This window comes from Rhinoderma darwinii, chromosome 3 (assembly GCF_050947455.1).
Source record: "Rhinoderma darwinii isolate aRhiDar2 chromosome 3, aRhiDar2.hap1, whole genome shotgun sequence".
Taxonomy (NCBI): Eukaryota; Metazoa; Chordata; class Amphibia; order Anura; family Rhinodermatidae; genus Rhinoderma; species Rhinoderma darwinii.
This window is the reverse complement of record NC_134689.1, coordinates 291,879,491-291,903,760: the sequence shown is the minus strand read 5'-3', so window position 1 is coordinate 291,903,760 and position 24,270 is coordinate 291,879,491. Positions and strand designations below refer to the sequence as shown.

At 45.7% G+C, this 24,270-nt stretch overlaps 1 protein-coding gene across 4 annotated transcripts in view; it reads right to left on the bottom strand.

The window, feature by feature from the left end:
• PDE8A (phosphodiesterase 8A) overlaps positions 1-24,270 on the bottom strand; it is a 322,954-nt gene that overhangs the window by 65,047 nt on the left and 233,637 nt on the right. For all 4 annotated transcript variants that reach the window (XM_075858062.1, XM_075858060.1, XM_075858061.1 and 1 more), the window contains exon 6: positions 6,209-6,297. In XM_075858062.1, the coding sequence (XP_075714177.1) occupies positions 6,209-6,297 (89 nt within the window). The remainder of the gene's footprint in view (positions 1-6,208; positions 6,298-24,270) is intronic.

Sequence of the window (24,270 nt, the reverse complement as noted above, 5' to 3'; positions counted from 1 at the left end):
ATACAACAATGCAGTAGGGGGCAAATCAGGCTGCTGCCCTGCTACTTCACCTAAATTACTCCTCCAGTGGAAAATTGAGAAATATACTTATATGCGAGGGTATTCATGGTAAAGCATTTTCCTATTATAAAGTTAAATATAACTCCAATGTAGAGATTTACTTTGTGCCAATGCCAGTTAGTTCCTGCTTAGGTTTAATAATTGCATCAATATTTTTAAGCTCCTTAAAACCAGAGTTTCCTAATTATTCATTAGGATTCCGTTCAGACTTGCAAACTAATCAGTTCTGAATTTGCTAAGCAGCAGCCCAAATACAGTCAGGTGTCTGCTGCTTAGTGGCCACAGATGCTGCCTGTGGGAGACAATGCCGTGACATTTATGTACATCAAAGGGCCAATTTTAAATTTTCTTCTCGTAGGAGTTGTCCATAATTAGACACTAAACATGGCTGCTTTCTTCCAGAAACAGCGCCACACCTGTCCAAGGGTTGCGTCTGGTATTGCAGTTCAGCTCAATTAAAGTGAATGGGACTGAGCTACAATACCACATACAATCTCTGGACAGGTGTGGTGCTGATTTTAGAAGAAATCAGATATGTTTTTCTATTCCTGGACAAGCCCTTTAATGAACACTAATAGATGTTTTTGTGGTGGACATTAAGGGGCTAAATTCTGCAATGTCATAAAAACAAGCTGCACCAAAACACCAGGTCAGGAGCCTAGCTGTCAGGTAGCTGGATCTAGATCAGAGAAGGCAGAAACCTTTTTTTCTTCGGCAGTTCCTATTATTACATATCATTTAACTCATGCATGTGCGATTGCGGCAGTGCACCTACTGGTGGCAACGATCACTGGGACAGATTTCATGTGACAGAGCTGCTGGATCTAACTAGACCAGGGGCATTGCTACGGTCTCAAAAGATAAGGGGCACAAGCCCAGAGATATATATCACCCCCCCCCCCCCACCGAATTATTATTTTTTTATGTATATATCGGAGATAGCATATCTATAAGACTAAGGCTCCTATAGCTACACCGCTGGATAGAATTGGATGAATTGTCTCAGCAGACAGTATCATACAGGATAGGCTTAGATACAGGGCCCCAGCAGACAGTATAATACATGATAGACTTATATACATGGCCCCAGCGGACAGTATCACACATGATAGGCTTGGATACATGGCCCCAGCAGACAGTATCACACATGATAGGCATAGATTCATGGCATTATCAGTAAGAATCCATGTACTAACATATGTTCACCCCCCCCCCAAAAAAATGTGGGTGCGTCTATGTATTTGTATATATGTATGTGTATATATATATATATATATATATATATATAAAAGACAGCATATCTGTAGCACTCTGACCCTATAGCTATGGATAGGATTAGATACAGTGGCTCAGCAGACAGTATCACACATGATAGGCTTAGATACAGCGGCTCAACAGACAGTATCACACATGATAGGATTAGATATAGGACTCAGCTCGCTGACATTGCGGCTCCAGCGCTGGGCCCAGGAAAGGTAAGAATAATAGTTGTTTTGCTTTTTTGTGTGTTACTTATTTTTCTGGTGTGTCTGTGTTCTTTTACAGGTTCGGTCGGTTAACTCCTTAACGCCGAAGGACGGATATATTCGTCCTCAGCAGCTGCTAGTTCGCGCAGGAGGACGGATATATCCGTCCTGTGATCGCGCGGGTACTGACAGCGCACCCATGCGATCAGCGGCAGGAGCACGGCTGTTATACACAGCCTGGCTCCTGCTGCAACTGCCAGAATCGAAGCGCGCATTTAATGTGTTTGACAGAGGGAGGGAGCTCCCTCTGTCACCCGATCGGCGCCCCCGCAAACAAATTGCGGGTCGCCGTCGGGTTAACATGACAGCCGGGGGTCTAACAAAGACCCCCAGGTCTGTCTTCAGCATCTGCCTGTTAGGCGATGCCAGAGGCATGACCTAATAGGTTGCCTGTCAGTTTTAGGCCTCATTTACACGAGCGTGTGCGTTTTGCGCGCGCAAAAAAACGCTGCGTTTTGCGTGCGCAAAAGGCAATTGACAGCTCCGTGTGTCATCCGTGTATGATGCGCGGCTGCGTGATTTTCGCGCAGCCGCCATCATAGAGATGAGGCTAGTCAACGCCCGTCACTGTCCAAGGTGCTGAAAGAGTTAACTGATCGGCAGTAACTCTTTCAGCACCCTCATCAGTGAATGCCGATCACAATATACACCAACCTGTGAATAAAAAAAGACTTTCAAACTTACCATGAACTGCCTGCTTCCTCCAGTCCGGTCTCCCGGCCGTTGCCTTGGTGACGCGTCCCTCTCTTGTCATCCGGCCCCACCTCCCAGGATGACGCGGCAGGCCATGAGACCGCTGCAGCCTGTGATTGGCTGCAGCCTGTGCTTGGCCTGTGATTGGCTGCAGCTGTCACTTGGCCTTAATTGTCATCCTGGGAGGTCGGACTGGAGGAAGGAGCCGGGACTTATCGGTAAGTCCGAACTTCTGTTTTTTTTTACACGTATATGTATATTGTGATCGAAAGTCACTGTCCATGGTGCTGAAACAGTTTAAGTCTTTGAGCACCGTGGGCAGTGACTGTCTCCTGACGTCGCGTACCCGAACATTTTTTGCCGGGTTCGGTCGAAAAGAGTTCGGCCGAACCCGGTGAAGTTCGGTGCGCTCATCTCTAATTTGACACTCCGTTTGGATGTTTGTAACCAGAAAAGCACGTGGTGCTTTTCTGTTTACATTCATCCTTTTGACAGCTCTTGCGTGATTTTCGCGCATGCAACGCAGGACCGTCCGTGTGGCATGCGTTGTTTTCACGCACCCATTGAAGTCAATGGGTGCGTGTTGCGTGAAAAACGCAAGAATATAGAACATGTCGTGAGTTTTACGCAACGCACTCACGCAGCGCAAAATTCACGCATCGTCTAAACAGCCCCATAGACTATTATAGGTGCGTACGACACGCGTGAAAAGCACGCGCGTCGCACGCGCGTATAATACGCTCGTGTAAATGAGGCCTTACACTAACAGGCAATAATGCTTTGGTATACTAAGTATACCAAAGCATTATATATGCGATCAACAGATCGCATAGTGAAGTGTCCTGATGGGACTTTAAAAAAAAATGACAATCAGTTAAATAAAGTTTGTGAAAAAAAAAAATTACAGTCAAAGTCAAATAAAACTACTTTTTTGGCCCAAAAAGTGGTTTTATTTAGTAAAACTGACAAAACAAATCACACATACACATATATGGTATCCCCGCGATCGTAACAACTTGACCAATAAAATGAACACATTAATTAAACCGCCGGATGAACGGCGTCCAAAGAAAACGCAAAAAACAACGGCAAAATTCTTTCTTTTCTCCCATTCCCCCCATAAAAAATAAAATAAAAGTTAATCTATAAGTCCTATGTACCCCTAAATAGTACTAATGAAAACTACACATTGGCCCGCAAAAATCAAGACCACATACGGCCACATCGACGGAAAATAAAAACGTTACGTCTCTTGGAATGCGGCGATGCAAAAACAAGTAATTTTTTTCTAAAAGGCTTTTTATTGTGCAAACGTAGGAAAAACATATAAAACCTCTACATATTTGGTATCCCCGTAATCATGCCGACCCATAGAATAAAGTTAACATGTTATTTACGCTGCATAGTAAACGGCGTAAATTTAGAACGTGAAAATTAATGCTGGAATAGCTGCTTATTTTCAATTCTCTCCTAAAATAAAGTTAATAAAAGTTAATCAATATGTTATAAGCATCTAAAAATGGTACAATTACAAAATACAACTCGTCCCGCAAAAAACAAGCCCTCATAAGGCTATGTCGACGGAATAAAAAAAAAGTTACGACTCTTGGAATGCGACCGTGAAAAAATAAAAAATAATCCTTGGTCATTAACGTGCAAAATGGCCCGGTCATTAAGGGGTTAATGAGGGTTTTGTGTTTGTTTTGATTTCAATAAAATATTTTTTTTTATGTCCTTGTATTTTTTTAAAACTTTACCACTACCGCCCTTGTAATGGCCACTGGCTGATGACAGCATTCATTACTAAGGCGGGATTAGTGTTAGCCGATGAGACTAATACTAATTCCCATTATTACCCCGGTACCCACCGCCACCAGGGGTACCGGAAGAGCCGGGTATAATCCAATGCCCGACCATCTGTAGTGACGGGCCGTCACTGGGGGGGGGGGGGTGCATGATGTTTTTTCCAAATATTTATTACGATTTTTTATTAAAAAAATGATGGGATCCCCCCCATTTTCATAGCCAGCCGGATACAACTTAGCAGCAGCAGCCTAGCATTACCAGCGTGGGAAGGGCCACTGTTTTTGGCCTTTCTCAGCCTGATGGTACCAGCCTGCAGCCACTCCAGTGTTCGTCCATCATTACAGATGGTCGGGTACTAGATCGTACCCGGCTATTCCCAGTACCCCTGGTGGCAGTGGGTACCAGGGTAATAATGGGGGTTAGGTTTAGCCTCTGCACCGGCTACAAGGTAAGCTTAGATACAGGACCCCAGCAGACCGTATCGTTACACTTACCTCCTCCTCGGCTCCGGGTGCAGTGGATGTCCCAACACCATCTAGCGTTGTGACGTCATCCGCAGCGCACAACATGCTGACATCATGATGCAAGAAAACGGCAGGACTTCCACTGCGCTCGGGAAGGAAGATGGGTAAGTATGTGTCGTTACTATAGTAACAGGGGCCCATGTATTTGATTACATAGGCCCCAGTTACTATAGTAACTTTTACAGGTGCGGTGCGGGCAGCCGCGGCCCGGTCGTAATTGCGGCCCGGTCGTAATTGCGACCGCTGCGACATGAATGTGCCAGTCGCCAAGGATCCAGAGCACCAGACCAAAGATCCAGGGCTTCGGCCCCGAAGGCCTGGTGCTAGCGACGTCCCTGAACTAGACCTAATAAGCTTTGACAGTGACAATTGTCACTTGTCAGGGCTGTTTTAATCTGTAATTGGTGCTGCAATGGCAGGAGCCGCAAGCTACAGGGGAAATATGTTATATATAATTTATATGTTAGAGTTGCTTCATGTGATAAAAATATATATTTTTTTCCCTATTATTAAAACACGAACAGGCCTATAAAAAAAATGCAAAAAAAACTTTAACCCCTTACCCCTGCAGTCAGTTTTGTCTTTTCTTGACAGAGCCCCATTTTTCATATCTGATCTGTGTTATAACGTTGGATATGTGTCACTTTATGTGGGACTCGCTTGGATAAGTTCAAATAGCAAGCGATTTTGAGGTTCTTTTTTCCAGACACATTGTGCTTTATGTTCGTGGTAAATTTTGTTAGTTTACAGAAGTGTATGGGTATTTCTGGTAGTGACTTTTCTTTAACCCTACCCCCCCTCTAAAACTTATGTAAACGAAAAAAAATATCTACCTATATATACTATGTACAGGTATGAGCAGATGTAAAATAAAAATTAGGGCTCAGGGCACTCGAATTATAAGGTCCTGCTCACACGGACTATTTTACATTCCTTCAGGAATTTTGAGGCAGATATTGACCTGCCTGTACTTTTTTCGCCCGCAAAAATGCAGCGAAGAACACTTTTTCTGCCTCCCATTGATTTCAATAGGAGGTCAGAGGAGGAACCGTCACAAGAAAGGACATCTTGCGCTCCCTTCGCGTGGCTAAAAGCAAAACACCTCCGCCTCCCATTAAATCAATGTGAGGTGGTTTCGGACATCTTTTGGCGCTGATTAAGACGCGGTTTCCACGTGAAAATCAGCGCCATAGAACTCTGTGTGAACTGAGCCAAAGCCAGAATGGAGAGACTCTAACTACAATTTTTGCAGACCCAGTCAAACTGCATGGTTGGCCATTCAAATACTACATGGCCACAACCCTTTTAACTATTCCGGAAAACACCTTTTAGAACATGTGTTTTAGGGCATACTAAGAAAAATTTCCATTGCATTTTTGTAGCTTTTTTTTCTTCCATTGACAAAAGTCTCATTTCATGTTTATTTACCTTCTGTGCTTGAAAAACTACCGAAAAATAATTATTGACAACACTTATGAAAACCTAAATTTATTGATTTGAATCTGAAATTAAAAATGCAGTGTGAAGATGCATCTATATATTTTCCATTCTTATAAACGTATATTAAGCTTATATTTCAAGTGCTTTTAATATTCTTACCTTAATTTAAATTGTGCACGTACTTCTCCATATTCTAACTGTATGAGCTCATTGTAACAGGCCATGACATTGGAGTTCTCCACATATCTCTGCAAGAGAAAAATAGGACACTGGTTAATTTCACTTGTGTACCAGTGCAAGTTTATCACAGGCTTTCCTCATTTCAACCTACAGGGAGCTCAGTGTATATCAGAAAAGGAATGCTTTCAGCGTTAGGGTATGTTCACACGGCTTATTTTTGTCCGTTTTTGGCAGAAAAATCGGAAGCAGAGCGCCTCCAAACATCTGCCCATTGATTGCAATGGGAAAAGGGCGTTCTGTTCCAACGGGGTGTGCATGTCACTTCTTGGGCCATTTTTGGAGCCGTTTTTCATTGACCCTATAGAAAAACAGCTCCAAAAACGGTCATAAAAAACGTAGCGAAAATCGCGAGTTTGTTTAAAAAACTTCTGAAAATCAGGAGCTGTTTTCCCTTGAAAACAGCTCCGTATTTTGAGACGTTTTTTATTTTGTTTGTGCACATACCCTAAGGGTATGTTCACACGGCCTATTTACGGACGTAAATCGGGCGTTTTTGCCCCGAATTACGCCCGAAAATAGCGCCTCAATAGCGCTGACAAACATCTGCCCATTAAAAGCAATGGGCAGACGTTTGTCTGTTCACACGAGGCGTATATTTACGCGCCGCTGTCAAATGACGGCGCGTAAATAGACGCCCGCGTAGAAGAAGTGACCTGTCACTTCTTTGGCCGTAATTGGAGCCGCTATTCATTGACTCCAATGAATAACAGCGCTAATTACGGCCGTAATTGACGCGGCGTTCAAGCGCCTGCACATGCCGGTACGGCTGAAATTACGGGGATGTTTTCAGGCTGAAACATCCCCGTAATTTCAGCCGTTACGGACCCCCGCCGTGTGAACATACCCTTAGGAAGACAGGTATTAAAGAGCTAACTTTATATAAAAGCCCCCCTACCCAACAAATATACTATATTATTACAGTATACTATATTAAAGGGGTTGTCCTGTTTCAGTAAATTAATGTTATTTTTTGTACAATTAAAAGTTATAAAATTTTCCTACATGGTTTCTGTATTAATTCCATATGGTTTTCAAGATCTCTGCTTGTTGTCATTCCATAGGAACATTCATTGTTTACTTCCAGTGGATGAAATAATGTTCATGGTCACGTGATGAACACAGGTGCTGGTATCGTTACACAACACAGCTCTGAAACACATGATGTAACTGCAACGATCCCAGCACCTGTGTGTCCATGACATGACCATGGACAGAATTTATCCACTGGAAGTAAACGATGAACGTCCCAACGAGTTACAACAAGCAGAGAACTTGAAAACCGTGAAGAATTAATGCAGAAAGAATTTGGAAAATTTTAAGACTTTTATTCATACAAAAAAATATAAATTTGCTAAAAATGGACAACCCTTGAAAGCATAATTCAATATTACTGAGAACAAAAGAAGCAGGAAAATAGTATTGTATCATGTAAAGACACATTCATAGTTGCAGGGCTTACATTTCACAAGACCATACTTTTGGGGATTGTGGGGCAATGGGAAAAACAATTAGATGTATAAAAAGCATTAATTTTATATTTTGTAGACCATGTGATAGACAGGTAAATCAAGTATAAGTGATGTTTTTGAGGCAAGTCAAATAATTTTCAGTAAGGGTATGTTCACACGAGGTCATTACGTCCGTAATTCACGGACGTATTTTGGCCGCAAGTACCGGACCGAACACAGTGCAGGGAGCCGGGCTCCTAGCATCATAGATATGTACGACGCTAGGAGTCCCTGCCTCGCTGCAGGACAACTGTCCCGTACTGTAATCATGTTTTCAGTACGAGACAGTTGTCCGGCAGCGAGGCAGGGACTCCTAGCGTCGTACATAACTATGATGCTAGGAGCCCGGCCCCCTGCACTGTGTTCGGTCCGGTACTTTGGCCGAAATACGTCAATTACGGACGTAATGACCTCGTGTGAACATACCCTAAGGGTATATGCACACGCTTACTAAAAAACATCTGAAAATACGGAGCTGTTTTCAAGGGAAAACCGCTCCTGATTTTCAGCCCTTTTTTTTTAGCAACTCGTGTTTTTCACTGCGGTTTTTGTGCTGTTTTTCTATAGAGTAAATGAAAAACGGTTCCAAAAATGGCTCAAGTTGTGACAGGCACTTCTTTTTCGCGGACATCTTTTTATGCGCCGTTTTTCTAAAATGAGGCGTAAAAAAACGTCTCGTCAGAACAGAACGCTGTATTTCCCATTGAAATCAATGGGCAGATGTTTGGAGGCATTCTGCCTCCGATTTTTCAGCCGTTTTTCAGGACGTTTACGGCCCGAAAAACGTCCAAAAATAGGTTGTGTGCACATATCCTAATAGAAACAGCAATCAAAGAGCAAAATATAAAAGGCATAATATGTGGGCATCCAATTCCCCCTTAACACCAGGCCTCGGCCATATTACAGCTCTGTACAACCTCTGAGTTGGAACATAATACTGCCCCCATAGAAGTCTATGGGACCCTACTGTAATTCCGCAGATTTTATATATATATATGCACACTGAGGTTTTTTTCAGTCAGATCTCAAACTAATTTTTCCGATGCCCCATTACGGAGGTCTTCTCTCCTGGGGTAGGGCCCTTCTCAAAACTGTTGTTATTGTAAAGTTGAAAGCTCACATTTCTCTCTTAATAATAACCTGTAGGGTTGTGGCAAATTTTTTATCTCTAAGCAGCTGCCGCGCAGAACCGTACTGTATATTTTACTATTACATAAAATTAGCAGGGAATTTAAAAACTTGCTACAATCTACCATGGCTGAAAGGGAGGCATTCCGAAAATAATATTACAACAATATTATACAATAGGACAGTCCCGAATTGTTGGCAATATCCCACTATCCTGGAACACAACTAACGTCACACAGATTACTTCGGTCAGGCAAACTTCCACTTTGGCAAACTCTGACATATATATGTGAATGGCTGCTGACTGACTGCTCACAGTAACGTCTTACTAAAGGACAGAACAATGCAGGAGCTTGGAAGCAGTGATGACATCAAGGACTCATGCACACATGTTCTGGGTCAGTATCACAAGGATATGATGGTAAGTAATTTTTAAGGGGGCATGTATAGCGTTGTTACGTCTATGGCCGGGGGTCGTCGTTCAGACTTACCTCTTGACGGCCCCGGCCATGGACATCCCTCTTCACGGCGTCTGCTCCCTACAGGGAGACGCCGGAATTCACTTCTGGTTCCTCGTACTGATTCCCGCAGGGCGCGCCTTAAAGGGCCAGCACGCGTCCAGCTGTCACCCATCAATTATTAGCCCAAATGGCTGCTGGACTATAAAAATGGGCTCTGCCCACTGGTTCCTGGCCTGAGCGTACTGTCACGACGCGGGGTGTGGACCCACTGGGCTGTACCGCGTAACGGAGTAGCAGAAGGCCAACAAGGTACAAAACAATGTCTATAGTTCGGAACGGGTACCTGAGGCAATGTAGACAGTAGCGGAGGCACGACTTGACTTTCACAGCAGGTGACACCGTGGGTGCAGCGGACACTACTTGACTTTCTCAGCAGGTGGGACCGCGGATGCAGCGGGAGGCACGACTTGACTTTCACTTGTAGATACGATAGCACGGGAGCAGCTGCACCCAGTCATCATGTCGTCTTGAGACATAGTGCCGCAGATAGTTCTCCATAATTTGGGTAATCCTCTCAACTTGTCCATTGGACTGAGGGTGGTAAGCTGAGGAGAAGTCCAACTTTACACCGAGTAGGCCGCAGATTGCTCTCCAGAACTTTGAGGTGAATTGGACCCCTCGATCCAAGACAATATGCAGGGGTAATCCGTGCAGAGATAGCATGGTGGCTCAGTGGTTAACACTGTTGCCTTGTAGAGCTGGGGTCCTGGGTTCAAATCCAACCAAGGACAACAAATGCATGGAGTTTGTATGTTCTCCCCGTGTTTGCGTCGGTTTCCTCTGGGTACTCCGGTTTCCCCCAAGACCCGAAAACATACCAATAGGGAATTTAGATTGTGAGCCCCAATGGGGACAGTAAAAAAGAGGACCTCTGCGTAATATGTTGGCGCTATTTAAGTAACTGAAATAAATAAGGAACAGAGGAACAAAATAAGCCATTTTAGAAAAACGATCCACCACCACCCAGATCACACCGCATCCCGCAGAGAGAGGCAGATCTGTGACGAAGTCCATAGCAATATGCCGCCTGGGGGCATCGGGCACAGGCAGTGGTTGGGGCAGACCGCCTGGTCTGGAGTGGGCAACTTTGTTTGCTGCACACACCGTACAGGAGCAGACAAAGTCAATGACGTCTTTGGGCAGCGTGGGCCACCAGAACTGACGGGCAATTAGGTCTCGGGTCTTACGGGCACCCGCGTGACCTGCCAGCTTGGAACTGTGACCCCAGCGAAGGATTCTTATTTCTGTCTGCCAGCCGTACAAAAGTCTTTCCCGGAGGAATGTCTCTAACCTGCAGAGGGTTAACAGAGTAGATGCAGGAAGGATCTATAATATTCTGTGGGGGCTCCACAGTGTCCTTTGTCTCAAATGACCTAGACAAGGCATTGGCCCTCACATTCTTGTCGGTAGTGGAGTTCAAACCGGAACCGTGCAAAAAACAATGACCACCTGGCTTGACGAGGATTCAGCCGTTGAGCCGTCTGTAGGTAGGTCAAGTACTTGTGGTCCGTGAAGACCAGGATAGGATGAGCTGCGCCCTCCAGTAGGTGTCTCCACTCCTGCAGGACAAACTTGATGGCCAGTAACTCCCGATCGAGTAGTTGCGCTCTGCAGAAGAAAACAGCTTGGAGTAGTAACCACATACCACCGTCTTGCCTTTCGAACCTCTCTGGAACAATAGTGCACCGGCACCAACAGAAGAAGCGTCCACCTCTAATGAAAACTGTGGTAAGGATACATCAGGGTGGTGAAGTATAGAGGCTGACGTGAAGGCCTTTTTTAAGGTATCAAATGCGACTTCCGCCTCTGGAGTCCATACCTTGGCATTCATACCCTTCTTAGTGAGGGTGGAGATGGGGGCTATCAAAGAAGAGAAGTTGGGAATGAACAGTCTGTAGAAGTTGGCGAATCCCAGGAAGCGTTGTATGGCCCTTAAGCCTTGGGGACGTGGCCACTCCAGGACAGCCTTGACCTTATCAGGGTCCATCTTGAGACCCTGAACAGAGATGATATAGCCCAGGAAGGGTAGAGACTTCTCTTGGAACACACACTTCTCCAACTTGGCGTAAAGATGATTCTCCCTTAATCTAAGCAACACCTGGCGGACATGGCCCTGATGAGTCACAAGATCTGGGGAAAAAATCAAGATATCATCGAGATACACCACAACACAGACATTGAAATACTGCGGGAGCGTTACACAAGCCGAAGGGCATGACCAAATGTTCGTAGTGTCCATCACGTGTGTTAAATGCAGTCTTCCACTCGTCTCCCTGACGGATCTAGATTAGCTTGTAAGCCCCCCACAGGTCAAGCTTGGGAAAAAAATTTGCCCCCGTATACGATCAAAGAGCTCCGAAATCAACGGCAAAGGGTACCTGTTCTTTACCGTGATCTGATTGAGGCCTCGGTAGTCAATGCAGGGTCAAAGGAATCCATCCTTCTTTTTGACAAAGAAAAACCCGGCTCCGGCCGGGGATGAGGACTTTTGTATAAAGCCCATCTCCAGATTCTCTTTAATGTAGGTCCGACATAGACTGGGTCTCTGGCAAGGAGAGAGGGTATACTCTACCGCGACGAGGGGACGAATCAGGATCCAAGTCAATAGGACAATCGTATTCTCAATGTGGTGGCAATATCTCTGCCTCCATTTTGTCTAAGACATCAGCGAACTGAGTGTAACAAGGAGGCAACCCTGTCAATGAATGATGTGGAGAAGGCTGAGATGGATGGACATGCCCCGGACAGCGGGTCATGTCCATTTTGGGGGCCCCACTGGAGAACTTCTCCAGAGTTCCAATCCAGGACTGGGGCGTGAAGACGGAGCCAAGGCAAACCCAGCAGCATGGGTTGACGGCCTTGGACATACAGGAAGATGAGCTCAGAATGAAGAGCTCCCACTTGGAGTCTCAATGGCTTGGTCACAGACAATACTGGGTCAGGCAAAGGCAGTCCATCTACCGAGGCAACGATCAACGGTCTCTCCCGCAAAACAGTAGGCAATTGAAGAAGATCCACAAGGTCTTGACAGATGAAATTGGCTGCGGAGCCAGAGTCCAGGTAGGCAGAGACTGGATGAGGTTTCTCGCCAGCGACGATGGTCACAGGAATAAATAGAGTTCTCGGTTAAGTGCAACTCCAACCAATCCCAGGCATTGTCTTTGGCCTCTGGGAACACAAACGCACGACATGGCCAGCGAGGGCACAATATAGGCAGAGTCCAGAGGTGTGCCTGCGCTGTTTTCTTGATCGGACAGTTTAAGCCGATCCACCTGCATCGGAACCTCCGGCGTAGCAGAAGAACAAGGCAAGAGGGGTTGCTGGAAGTTGGGCGCCAGTCTAGGAAGCCGTTGCTCCTGTAGAATCTCTTGGGGTCTCTCTCTGAGCCTTATGTCCACACAGGTAGCCAGTAGAATCAGGTCATCCAGGGCAGCTTGGAGATCTCGAGCAGCCAGTTTGTCTTTGATCTCACGCGATAGGCCATGCCAGAAGGATGCTACCAAGGCCTCATTGTTCCAGGACAATTCTCCTGACAGAGTCCGGAACTGGATGGTGTATTCGCCCACGGAGGCGTCCTCCTGACGCAGGTTAAAGATAGCAGTGGCTGCCGATGAGGCTCGTCCAGGCTCCTTAAATACGGAACAACCGCACAAACCCCTGGAAGTCTCGGGTCCCTGTCATTCCCAGATTGGATTCGCCCACGCCAGGGCCTTGCTGGTGAGTAGGGATATAATGAAGTCGATCCTGGCTCCGTCCGAAGGAAATGCTCAGGCGTGCATAGTGAAGTGGATTTGGCATTGATTCAGAAACCCCCTGCACGAACTTGCGTCTCCATGGAACCGAGGTGGCAATGGCAGCGAGAACCGAGCGTCCGAACTGGGGCTGCCCGGAGGTGTAGCAGGAGGGTCAATCGAAGGAGCTTGAATAGGAGTGGTGACGGAAGTAACTAGCGCACCTAGATGCTGTGCCATGGAGTCTACTGCCACAAAGAGTTGATCCTGTCGTGCTTGCAGATCCTGCAGGTTCACTTGCATGGCTTGGGAGGATGACAGGCTCTTGACTTGACCAGCGGGGTCCATGGCCTGAGCGTACTGTCTACATTGCCTCAGGTACCCGTTCCGAACTATAGACATTGTTTTGTACCTTGTTGGTCAGCTGGTACTCCGCTACGCGGTACGGCCCAGTGGGTCCACACCCCGCGTCGTGACAAGCGTGCATAGTTTTGTTGAGTTTTCAAATATAAGGAAAGGTGTACAAAATAGTAGTACATTTTAGTGGATTACAATCAATCCAACTTAACTTTTGATAGTTGAAAAAAAAAACTTAAAAGGAAAAATAATAAATGAAAACAAAATTAAAACATGCGTGTCAACTTCATTAAATTCAATTCGCATTAAGGTGTTGAAGGAGTGGCAAAGTTGGAAGTTTTCCAGCATTTCCACGAATTGTAGCTTCAGTTTTCTGATACGGAGCTCCAAAACCTCTTTATAGACCCTTTTAAAAGACAACAAGCTGGCTGCCTGCAGCCGCCACTATGGGATGTCACGGCATACTCTGCTATTATTGAGTTCAATGTAGAAAGTTCCTGCAGCGTGGTGAGCACATAATGTTTACATACTAATGCACAATGCTCGCACAGTCCATTTTCTCTCAGGGCTGCCTATAGGCACATGCCTATTGTGCCAGTAGGGAAATCTAGTCCCGGGTATAACAGATCATATACTACACAACAAACGCTATTTTCGCACAACGCCAAATATTGTAGCAAGTTCTACTTTTGTCCTATTAGCATGTGCAAATCTATGGCTAGCACAGTTATGGGGGCACTGTGCCACATTCTTTGTTTTGTGAATGAACTTTTTTTTCAGTGCTTCTTTACTATTGAAAAAAAAGTATACTGAAAGTAAAGAACAATAGCACATTACAGAAACAATACCGTAACATATTTTAAATTCTTTCATTTTAGCAGATCAAAAGTTAAGTATAGTTTAAGGCAGACCCTCAAAAAATACTTCTCATGTGAGAGTTCCAGGAAAAACGGGCTCTACAACTGTCACGTCACTTTCAGATTTCACAAGTGAACTCAATATGCTCACACTATGGATGGCGCTGGCCATGTGAAATTGAACTCATAAAACCAGGGCGTACGTAAACACATCTGTTTCACTATGTTCAGCCTCCTCTACAACAGGGAACAAGTGAAGACAATTACAATGGACCGTCGCCTATAATCGCTGTCATGTCATGGATAAGGACAATATACCAGTATATAGTAAAAGCATAAAGCATGTCTGATACAGAGAGACAAATTTTTCCTGCATATAGCTAAATGTTTTATTAGATTGGAAGAACTGCTCCTATAATATATATATCACTTAGAAGGTACACTAGGGTCAGTTCACATGTTGTGTAAATACGGCGGATTTTCCGCAATGGAATGCGATGCAGAAAAATATGCAGCAAATACAGTAGCAGCAAAGTGAATGAGATGAATCAAATATCACCCACACGCTGCGTAAATACTGAGCGGAAAAAAACACTCAGAAATTGACCTGCTGTGCAGAGTTTTATTCCGCAGCATGTCAACTGCATTTACGTAAACGCTGATTATTTCCCGCATCAAATAGCAGTTGTTCCGTTCTTTTGCTGCGGGTTTGTAGTAATCTCGCCGCAAAAAATGCAACTCAGAAAACAAAAAAACATATAATACTTACCTAGGAGTCTGTGTTTCATCCTCCTGGGATGGCGCTTCATCCATGTGACCGCCGCTGCAGCCAATCACAGGCTGTAGCGGTGGTCACATGGATGAAACGTCATCCCAGGAGGCCGGCCTGGATGACTTCAGAGGGCCGGCCCCTTGGGATGTCACTTCATCCCATGTGACCACCACTGCAGCCAATTACAGACTGCAGCGGTCTCCTGGTCTGAAACGTTCATCCCAGGAGGCCGGCCTGGTTGCAGTCTGACAAAGTGCTGCAGTTTTTCGCAGCGAGCATTCCGGCTGAAAAACTGCATCACAGTTTGGTGCGGTTTTTCGCCTGGAATTCCCTGCGGCGCACAGGGTGGATACGCTACGTGCTAGTACGCAGTGTATCCGCCCCGTGTTAACTCAGCCTAGGGATTGCACATATTACTCAGGTTTTGCTAAACCTGTCACAGAAATCCACACCAAATAGTGCGTTTTTCCTGCTCATATTGCTGAAACGCTGCGTTTTTTGTGCAGCGGTTTTACCCGCGGATTTAGTGTTAAACATTAGTTATAGCAAAGTATATGTGCACCTGAGGATTTCCAGCGGTTTCCGCTGCCTAAACGCTGTAAAAACCACAACAACATAAATCTGTTGCAGAATTTCTGCTCCCCATTGAAGTCTATGGGCCAAACACACATAATCTCCACACAGAACACGCAGCATAAATTGACATGCTGCGGAATTGAAAAACGCCGCAGAACACTTTCCACACGACTTTCGTGTGTTTTTTCCCGCAGCGCTGGAATGAGATTTCCGAAATCTCATTCACTTTGCTGCTACAGTAAATGCTGCGGAATTTCAACACAGAATTCCGTTGCGGAAATTCCACAGCGTTTACGCTACGTGGGAACCAAGCCTAAGGTTTTCTTAAAAAAAAGTTGTTGTAAGTACTGTTTACACATGGAAGTTGGGGCATCAAAATATAATTGCTCTGCTGTCGCTATTAAATGCAGCACCGGGATTATGCAGACCCTACTGTGTATTATAAGAACATTATAATTCTCTCAAGAGTTCTGTGGTCACTTCAAGAGGATCTGTCAGTAGTTTAAGTAATGGCCAATCTCCTAACTAATCTAATAGGCGCTGTCACGCTGATAATTATAGTGTTCCAAAACATTTATTATTTTAAAAGTTATTAGTTTTTTTTTCTAAATATGCTAATTAGACTATACTAGCCAAAGGGGCGGGAACGCTGCTCTCTCTGTGTGGGCGGTGATTGTGTTGTCTGTATGACGCTGTCCAATCAGCGTCATACAGCTTCTCACCTTTCCTGCACAGTGTGATCTCCGCTTCAATCACGAGATCACGTTGTGTTAGCACTTCTGGCCGCAGCTCCTTTAACACATCGCCTCAGCGCTCATCCAGGAAGACAGTCCCTGGATGAGTGCTGAGGCCATGTGTTTCAACCTTGCTTCACAAAAGATGGTGGGACTACAGCTGCCGACAAATGTATTATAAAATTACGCCACAAAACTGGCGTAAATAATAGTGGAAAGCTATGCCAGCTGGCATAGATTTCACTCTGTGGGGCATAGCAAGATAAAAACCTCTGCCAGGCCCCATATGTTGCCCCTACCCCCCCCCCAATTGGACTACCCCCCCCCCCCAATTGGACTAACCCCCCCCCCCCCCACGATTAGACTAACCCCCTTGGAAAATTATATTTATGGAAAAAATAAAGAAAAGAATAAATGATAATAAAAAAATGATGCTCACCTCACCCCTCAGCATGCTTCGGCTCACACATCGTACTGACACTGGCCAACTTCAAGACGTTGTATGCAAGGGTTCACTGATGACGTTGAGTGCTGTGTCGCATATAAGGCCCTGTCGCTGCTCGTGTCGGAACATTGTGTGAGTGGCCGCAAAATGAGGAAGCCTGACTTGACCCGGAAGGGAGAGGAGCGATGAGGTGAGTAAATGTATTTTATATCCGATGGGGTGGGGAAAGGATAAATGGCGCAAGGCCGTGGACGTGCACTTCTTCATAAACTCCAGTGGAGCAGATGGCTAAGACTGGAATATCAAAAACTAGTCTTAGTAAATCTGCCCAAATGAGCGTTCCAGATTGACAAAATAGAGTTCATTTAATTAGATATCCCTTATTTTTTATTTCGGTTTCCAGATAACTAGCAGAAATATCTATGTTATATATGAGTTTTTACTATAAATGAAAGCAACAGATACTAATGATAGGACTGGGACATTGCTCTTATTAGATTAAAGCGTTCCTAACCTTCCAGGTGAATTTTTAGAAGAAGTTGTCATGTGTGTACATGAGGAAAAACACTATTTCTGGCCATTATAATGTATCCTGCATTTTACACAGGTACTGCAATGTATTAAAAAAAAAAAAGTTGAACCTTCAAGTCCCCTAGTGGGACTTAAAAAAAAAAGTATAAAAAAGTGTAAAAAGAACTGAAAGAAAAAGTTTGAAAACATGTCATAAAATAAAACACAATCGCCCTTTTCCCTTATCAAGTCCTTTATTATTGAAAAAAATAAAAAAAACATACATATTTGGTATTGCCACGATCGTAATGGCCTGAACTATAAAAATAGTACGGTGAACGGTGTAAAAAAAAACGTAAAAACTATACCAGGATTTCTGTTTGTTGGTCATTTTGCCCTACAAATATTGGAATAAAAAGTGATCAAAAAGTCGCATGTATCCAAAAATTGTACCTATAAAAACTATAGATCGTCTCGCAAAAAACAAAACCTCATACAGCTCCGTCATCTAAAAAATTAAAACATTATTGTTCTCATAACTTGGCGACAGAAGAAATACAAATAAAAATTTATTTTACAAAATAACTTTTTTTGTGCAAAAAGTTGTAAAACATAAAGTGCTATAAATCTGGTATCAGCAGAATCGGACTGACCCGCAGAATAAAATGAACATGTAAATTATAACGCATGGTGACCGCTGTATAAAAAAAAAAAACTATGCCAGAATTGCTGTTTTTTGGTCACCTTGCCTCCCAAAAAGAGGATATGAAGTGATCAAAAAGTCGCATGTACCCCAAAATGGTATGAATAAAAACTACAGCTCATCCTACAAAAAAACAGTCCTCATACCACTACGCAGGGCCGCCATCAGGGGGGTATTAGGGGTACTGGTGTGAGGGGCCCGGCCAAACCTAATTGAAAGGGGGGCCCGGCAACTGCCGCGACATTCTTTTGGTAGGAAAAAATGGGCCCCTGCAATGGGGCCCGTTTTTTTCACCAAAAGAATCTCGTGAGCTGCTGCTGCTGCGGGCCCCCTCCCCTCCCCTCGTCATGGGGGGCCGTCAAACAGTCCGCCCGCGCACCCGATCGCGCGCACAACGAAGCTGCAGCGCGTGCGCACTCGTGAGCGCGCACCCACGAACGCCCGCACTCGAGACCGCGCGTGCACCCGCGACCACCCGCAACTCCCGCGCGCGCGACCGCCCGCGCGCGGCGCGCCCGCGATCGCCCGCGCGGCGCACCCATGGAAACACATGGACAAAACTTACCTGGAGCCTGGCTGGAGGTGAAGGACTGGACGTCTGGACCGAAGACCTCGCCTGGAAGACATCGCCGGAAGAGGACTGGAGTGGGAGCAGCTCTTCAGACACAGTGAGTAAATTATCTCAAAGTGCTGATCATGTATGGCCCTGTTCACACAGTATTTTGCAGGCAAAAAAAAATCTGCCTCAAAATTCCTTAAAGAATTTTGAGGCAGATTTTGACCTGCCCACACTATCTTGCCGTGTTTTTTTGTTGCGTTTTTTGCCCGCGGATTGAGGACAGCAGACAAAAAACGCAGCGAAAAATGCATTTTCTGCCCCCCATTGATTTCGATGGGAGGTCAGAGGCGGAACCGCGGCAAGAAAGGACGTGCTGCTTTTTCTTTTTTCCGCGACTGCCTCCCATTGATTTCAGATTAAATCAATGGGAGGCGGTTTTGGAAGTTTTTTGGTGCGGATTCTGACGCAGTGTCCGAGTCAATATCAAGGCCCAAAAACTCTGTGAACTGGGCCTTATTGTTAGGGCTTATTCAGACGAACGTGTAATACATCCGTGCAACGCGCGTGATTTTCACGCGCCTCGCACGGACCTGTGTTAGTCTATGGGGCCGTGCAGACTGTCCGTGAGTTTCATGCAGCGTGTGTCCACTGCGTAAAACTCACGACATGTCCGATATTTGTGCATTGTTCGCGCATCACGCACCCATTGAAGTCAATGGGTGCGTGAAAATCACGCCCAGCACTTCCGCAGCCGTATGATCTATGAATGAAAACAGAAAAGCACCAGGTGCTACAAACATACAAACAGAGTGTCATAATGATGGCGGCTGCGCGAAAATCACGCAGCCGCGCATCATACGCTGCTGACACACGGAGCTGTTATGGACCTTTTGCATGCGCAAAATGCCACGTTTTTTGCGCGTGCAAAACGCACACGCTTGTGTAAATCCGGCCTTAGGGTAGGAACACACTAGGCATGAACACTGCGGATTTTATGCAACACATTTTATTGTGGATAATCCGCAGCGTATTACAGTCGCAGCAGAGTGGATGAGATTTGAACAAATCTCATTCACACGCTGCAAAAATAATGGACCTGCAGTGTGGCTTTTTAAGCCGCAGCGTGTCAATGTATTCTGTGGAATCGCCGCTCCTCTGTTGCGGAAATGCTGCGGTTCTGCCGCAAAAATCACAAAAGAGTAAAAAAAAAAGGTACTTTTTTAAATTGATAAAGTTTAGACTTGCCCCGGCCGTAGTCCTGGTGACGCGATCCTCTATTCTTAGCGCAGCCCGGCCTCCTGTCATGACAGTTCATCCCATGTGACTGCTGCAGCGGTCACATGGTCTACAGCGTCATCCCAGGAGGTGGGGCTACGTTCAGAAGAGAGAGATGCGTCACTTAAACTACGGCCGGGGCAAGTCTAAACTTTTTTTTCCCTGCAGGATTCCCGCAGCGGACAAGCCTCACGAAACCTGCGCCACTATTTGGTGCGGTTTTGCTTGCAGAATTCCCTGCGGCTACCGGGGCGGATAAGCTGTGTAGTTTTACTCAGCATATCCGCCTAGTGTGTCCCTTATGATGTCGCTCCTGGAGCTGCTGCCGCTCTCTAAATAGGCAGTTGGTCCAGTAGAATTTGGAATTATTTTTTTTTGTGAACCAGCTTAAAAAATACAAAACTTTTGTGTTCGGGCCTGTTCACATCACCGTTCGCTTCCGTTCCGGGGTTCCGTCTGAGGTTTCTGTCGGGTGAACCCCGCAACGGAAAGTGAAAGTGACAGCACAGCTTCCGTTTCAGTCACCATTGATCTCAATGGTGACGGAAACATCGCTAATGGTTTCCGTTCGTCACCATTCCGGCTGGTTTTCGGACGGAATCAATATCGCAGTCGACTGCGCTAATGGTGACGGAAACGGAAGCTGTGCTGTCACTTTCACTTTCCGTTGCGGGGTTCACCCGACAGAAACCTCAGACGGAACCCCGGAACGGAAGCGAACGGTGATGTGAACAGGCCCTAACACAAAAGTTTTGTATTTTTTTAAGCTGGTTCACAAAAAAAAATAATTCCAAATTCTACTGGACCTATTTAGAGACCGGCAGCAGCTCCAGGAGCGACATCATAAGGGACACACTAGGCGGATATGCTGAGTAAAACTACACAGCTTATCCGCCCCGGTAGCCGCAGGGAATTCTGCCAGCAAAACCGCACCAAATAGTGGCGCAGGTTTCGTGAGGCTTATCCGCTGCGGGAATCCTGCAGGGAAAAAAAAGTTTAGACTTGCCCCGGCCGTAGTTTAGGTGACGCATCTCTCTCTTCTGAACGTAGCCCCGCCTCCTGGGATGACACTGTAGACCATGTGACCGCTGCAGCAGTCACATGGGATGAAACGTCATGACAGGAGGCCGGGCTACGCTAAGAATAGAGGATCGCGTCACCAGGACTACGGCCGGGGCAAGTCTAGACTTTTTTATACATTTAAAAAAGTGCCTTTTTTTTTTTTCTCATTTGTGATTTTTGCGGCAGAACCGCAGCATTTCCGCAACAGAGGAGCGGCGATTCCACAGAATACATTGACATGCTGCGGCTTAAAAAGCCAAAAGTCACACTGCAGGTCCATTATTTTTGCAGCGTGCGGATGAGATTTGTTCAAATCTCATCCACTCTGCTGCGACTGTAATACGCTGCGGATTCTCTACAATAAAATGTGTTGCATAAAATCCGCAGTGTTCATGCCTAGTGTGTTCCTACCCTAAGGCCGGATTTACATGAGCGTGTGCTTTTTGCGCGCGCAAAAACGTGGCATTTTGCGCATGCAAAAGGTCCATAACAGCTCGGTGTGGCAGCATGATTTCCGCGCAGCCGCCATCATTATGACACTCTGTTTGTATGCTTGTAGCACGTGGTGCTTTTCTGTTTTCATTCATAGTTCATACGGCTGCGGAAGTGCTGGCCGTGATTTTCACGCACCCATTGACTTCAATGGGTGCGTGATGCGCGAACAATGCACAAATATCGGACATGTCGTCAGTTTTACGCAGCGGACACACGGACACACGCTGCGTGAAAATCACTGACAGTCTGCACGACCCCATAGAGTAACACAGGTCCGTGCGAGGCGCGTGAAAATCACGCACGTTGCACGGACTTATTACACGTTCGTCTGAATAAGCCCTAACAATAAGGCCCAGTTCACAGAGTTTTTGGGCCTTGATATTGACTCGGACACTGCGTCAGAATCAGCACCAAACAACTTCCAAAACCACCTCCCATTGATTTAATCTGAAATCAATAGGAGCCAGTCGCGGAAAAAAGAAAAAGCAGCACGTCCTTTCTTGCCGCGGTTCCGCCTCTGACCTCCCATCGAAATCATTGGGAGGCAGAAAATGCATTTTTCGCTGCATTTTCTGTCTGCTGTCCTCAATCGCCGCGGGCAACAAACGCGGCAAGATAGTGTGGGCAGGTCAAAATCTGCCTCAAAATTCGGTGCGCGGTTCCAGGCGGTCGCCGGTGCGCATGCGCGGGAGTTTGCGGGTGCGCTCGATCGGTCGAACGGGCGGCGGTGTTTGACGGCCCCCATGCCACCCAGGGCCGATATCAGGGGGGGTATTAGGGGTACCGCCTGTTAACGGTATTCCGTCCAGCACTATATCATGGTACCCAGGGCCGCCATCAGGGGGGGTATTAGGGGTACTGATGTGAGAGGCCCGGCCAAACCTAATTGAAAGGGGGGCCCGCAGCTCATGACATTCTTTTGGTGAAAAAAACGGGCCCCATTGCAGGGGCCTGTTTTTTTTCTACCAAAGGCAAGTCGCGGCAGTTTACCGGGCCCCCCTTTCAATTAGGTTTGGCCGGGCCCCTGCCACTACGTCTATAAAAAAATGAATTTGTTAAGGCTCCAATAAGCCAGGAAAGAAAAAAATATGTAACTGTGCAGGCCCGAGGGGAACATTTCTTCTGTTTCAAGAGGCGAATTATCAAGGCCCTAAAATTAGGGAACCAGGAACGGTAGGGCCCAAACATATCTGCTGGAAGCGAGGGTGTCCATATTATACCAGGACAACACTTTCCCAGCAAAATTCCCCAAACTGCAAAGGTGCAGAGTGTGTAACAAAAGGGAGATAAGAAAGGACCACATTTATCAGGGCGACACCGGCCTGTGCATAAAGGATTGCTTTACAGCAAAATATATATGGATTATTTTATTGTTTGTTTTTTTACCCCATTATTACACCACCTGACTATGCCCCTGATGTACTTTGCCCAGCTTACATGTGCCCCCACATTATAAATTGAAATACCAGTAATACTCCAAACAAAACTACTACCAAGTAAAATCCACGCTCCAAAAGCAAAATGACGTTCCTTCCCCTCTGAACCCTACAGCGTGCCCAAACAGCAGTTTACTTCCACATATATGGCATCACCATACCCGGGAGAACCCTTTTAAGAATTTTTAGGGCGTGTGTCTCCCGTGGCACTAGCTGGGCACGACATATTTGCCACTGAAATGGCATATCTAGGGAAAAATTTTGATTTCTACCTTGCACCATCCGCAGCGCAATCATATATAGAAAAGACCTGTGGGGTGAAAATGCTCACTAAACCCTTTAATAAATGCCTTGATGGGTGTAGTTCCCAAAATGGGTCACTTCTCAGGGGTTTAATTTATTACTTCACAGCAGAGACTCAGCAATTGTGAACCAATACTCTGTAAATCGCCAAATTAGGCCTCAATTTCGTATGGACCTCTTTCACTCCTGAGCCTGGTTGAATGTCCAGGCAAAAGATTAGGGCCACATGTAGGGTTTTTCTAAAACCGGGAAACACAGCATAATAATTAGAGTGCTGTCGTGTTATGGTGGCACAAGCTGGGCACCACATATTGGCATATTTACGGAAAAAATCACATATTCACTCTGCAATATCGAGTGCACACTAATTTCTGCAAAACACCTGCAGAGTTAACATGCTCCCCTAGGTGAATACCTTGAAGGGTGTAGTTTCCAAAATGGGGTTCTTCTCCACTTCTGGGGGGTTTCCACTGTTTTGTTCCCACAGGGGCTTTGCAAATGCTATGTAGCGCCCAGAAACCAATCCAGCAAAATCTACACTCCAAAAGCCAAATGCCGCTCCTTTCATTCTGAGCCCTACTGTGTGCCAAAACAGCAGTTTATGACCACATATGGGGTAATGCCGAATTTGGGAGAAATTGCTTTACAAATGTTGGGGTTCGTTTTTTTCCTTTGTTGAGAAAATGAAAAATGTAAAAATAAAACGACGTCTTATTGAAGAAAAGTTATTGGTTTTATTTTCACTCCCCAATTCTAATAAATTCTATGAAACACCTGGGGGTCAAAATGCTCACTACACCACTAGATGAATTCCTCAAGGGGTGTAGTTTCCTAAATGGCGACACTTTTTGGGCGTTTTCACTGTTTTGATCCCTCAGGGGCTTTGCAAATGCGACATGGCCTCCGCAAACCATTCCTGCTAAATTTGAGCTCCAAAAGTCAAATGGCGCTCTTTCCCTTCTAAGCCCTGCCGTGTGTCCAAACAGCCGTTTATGACCACATGTAGGGT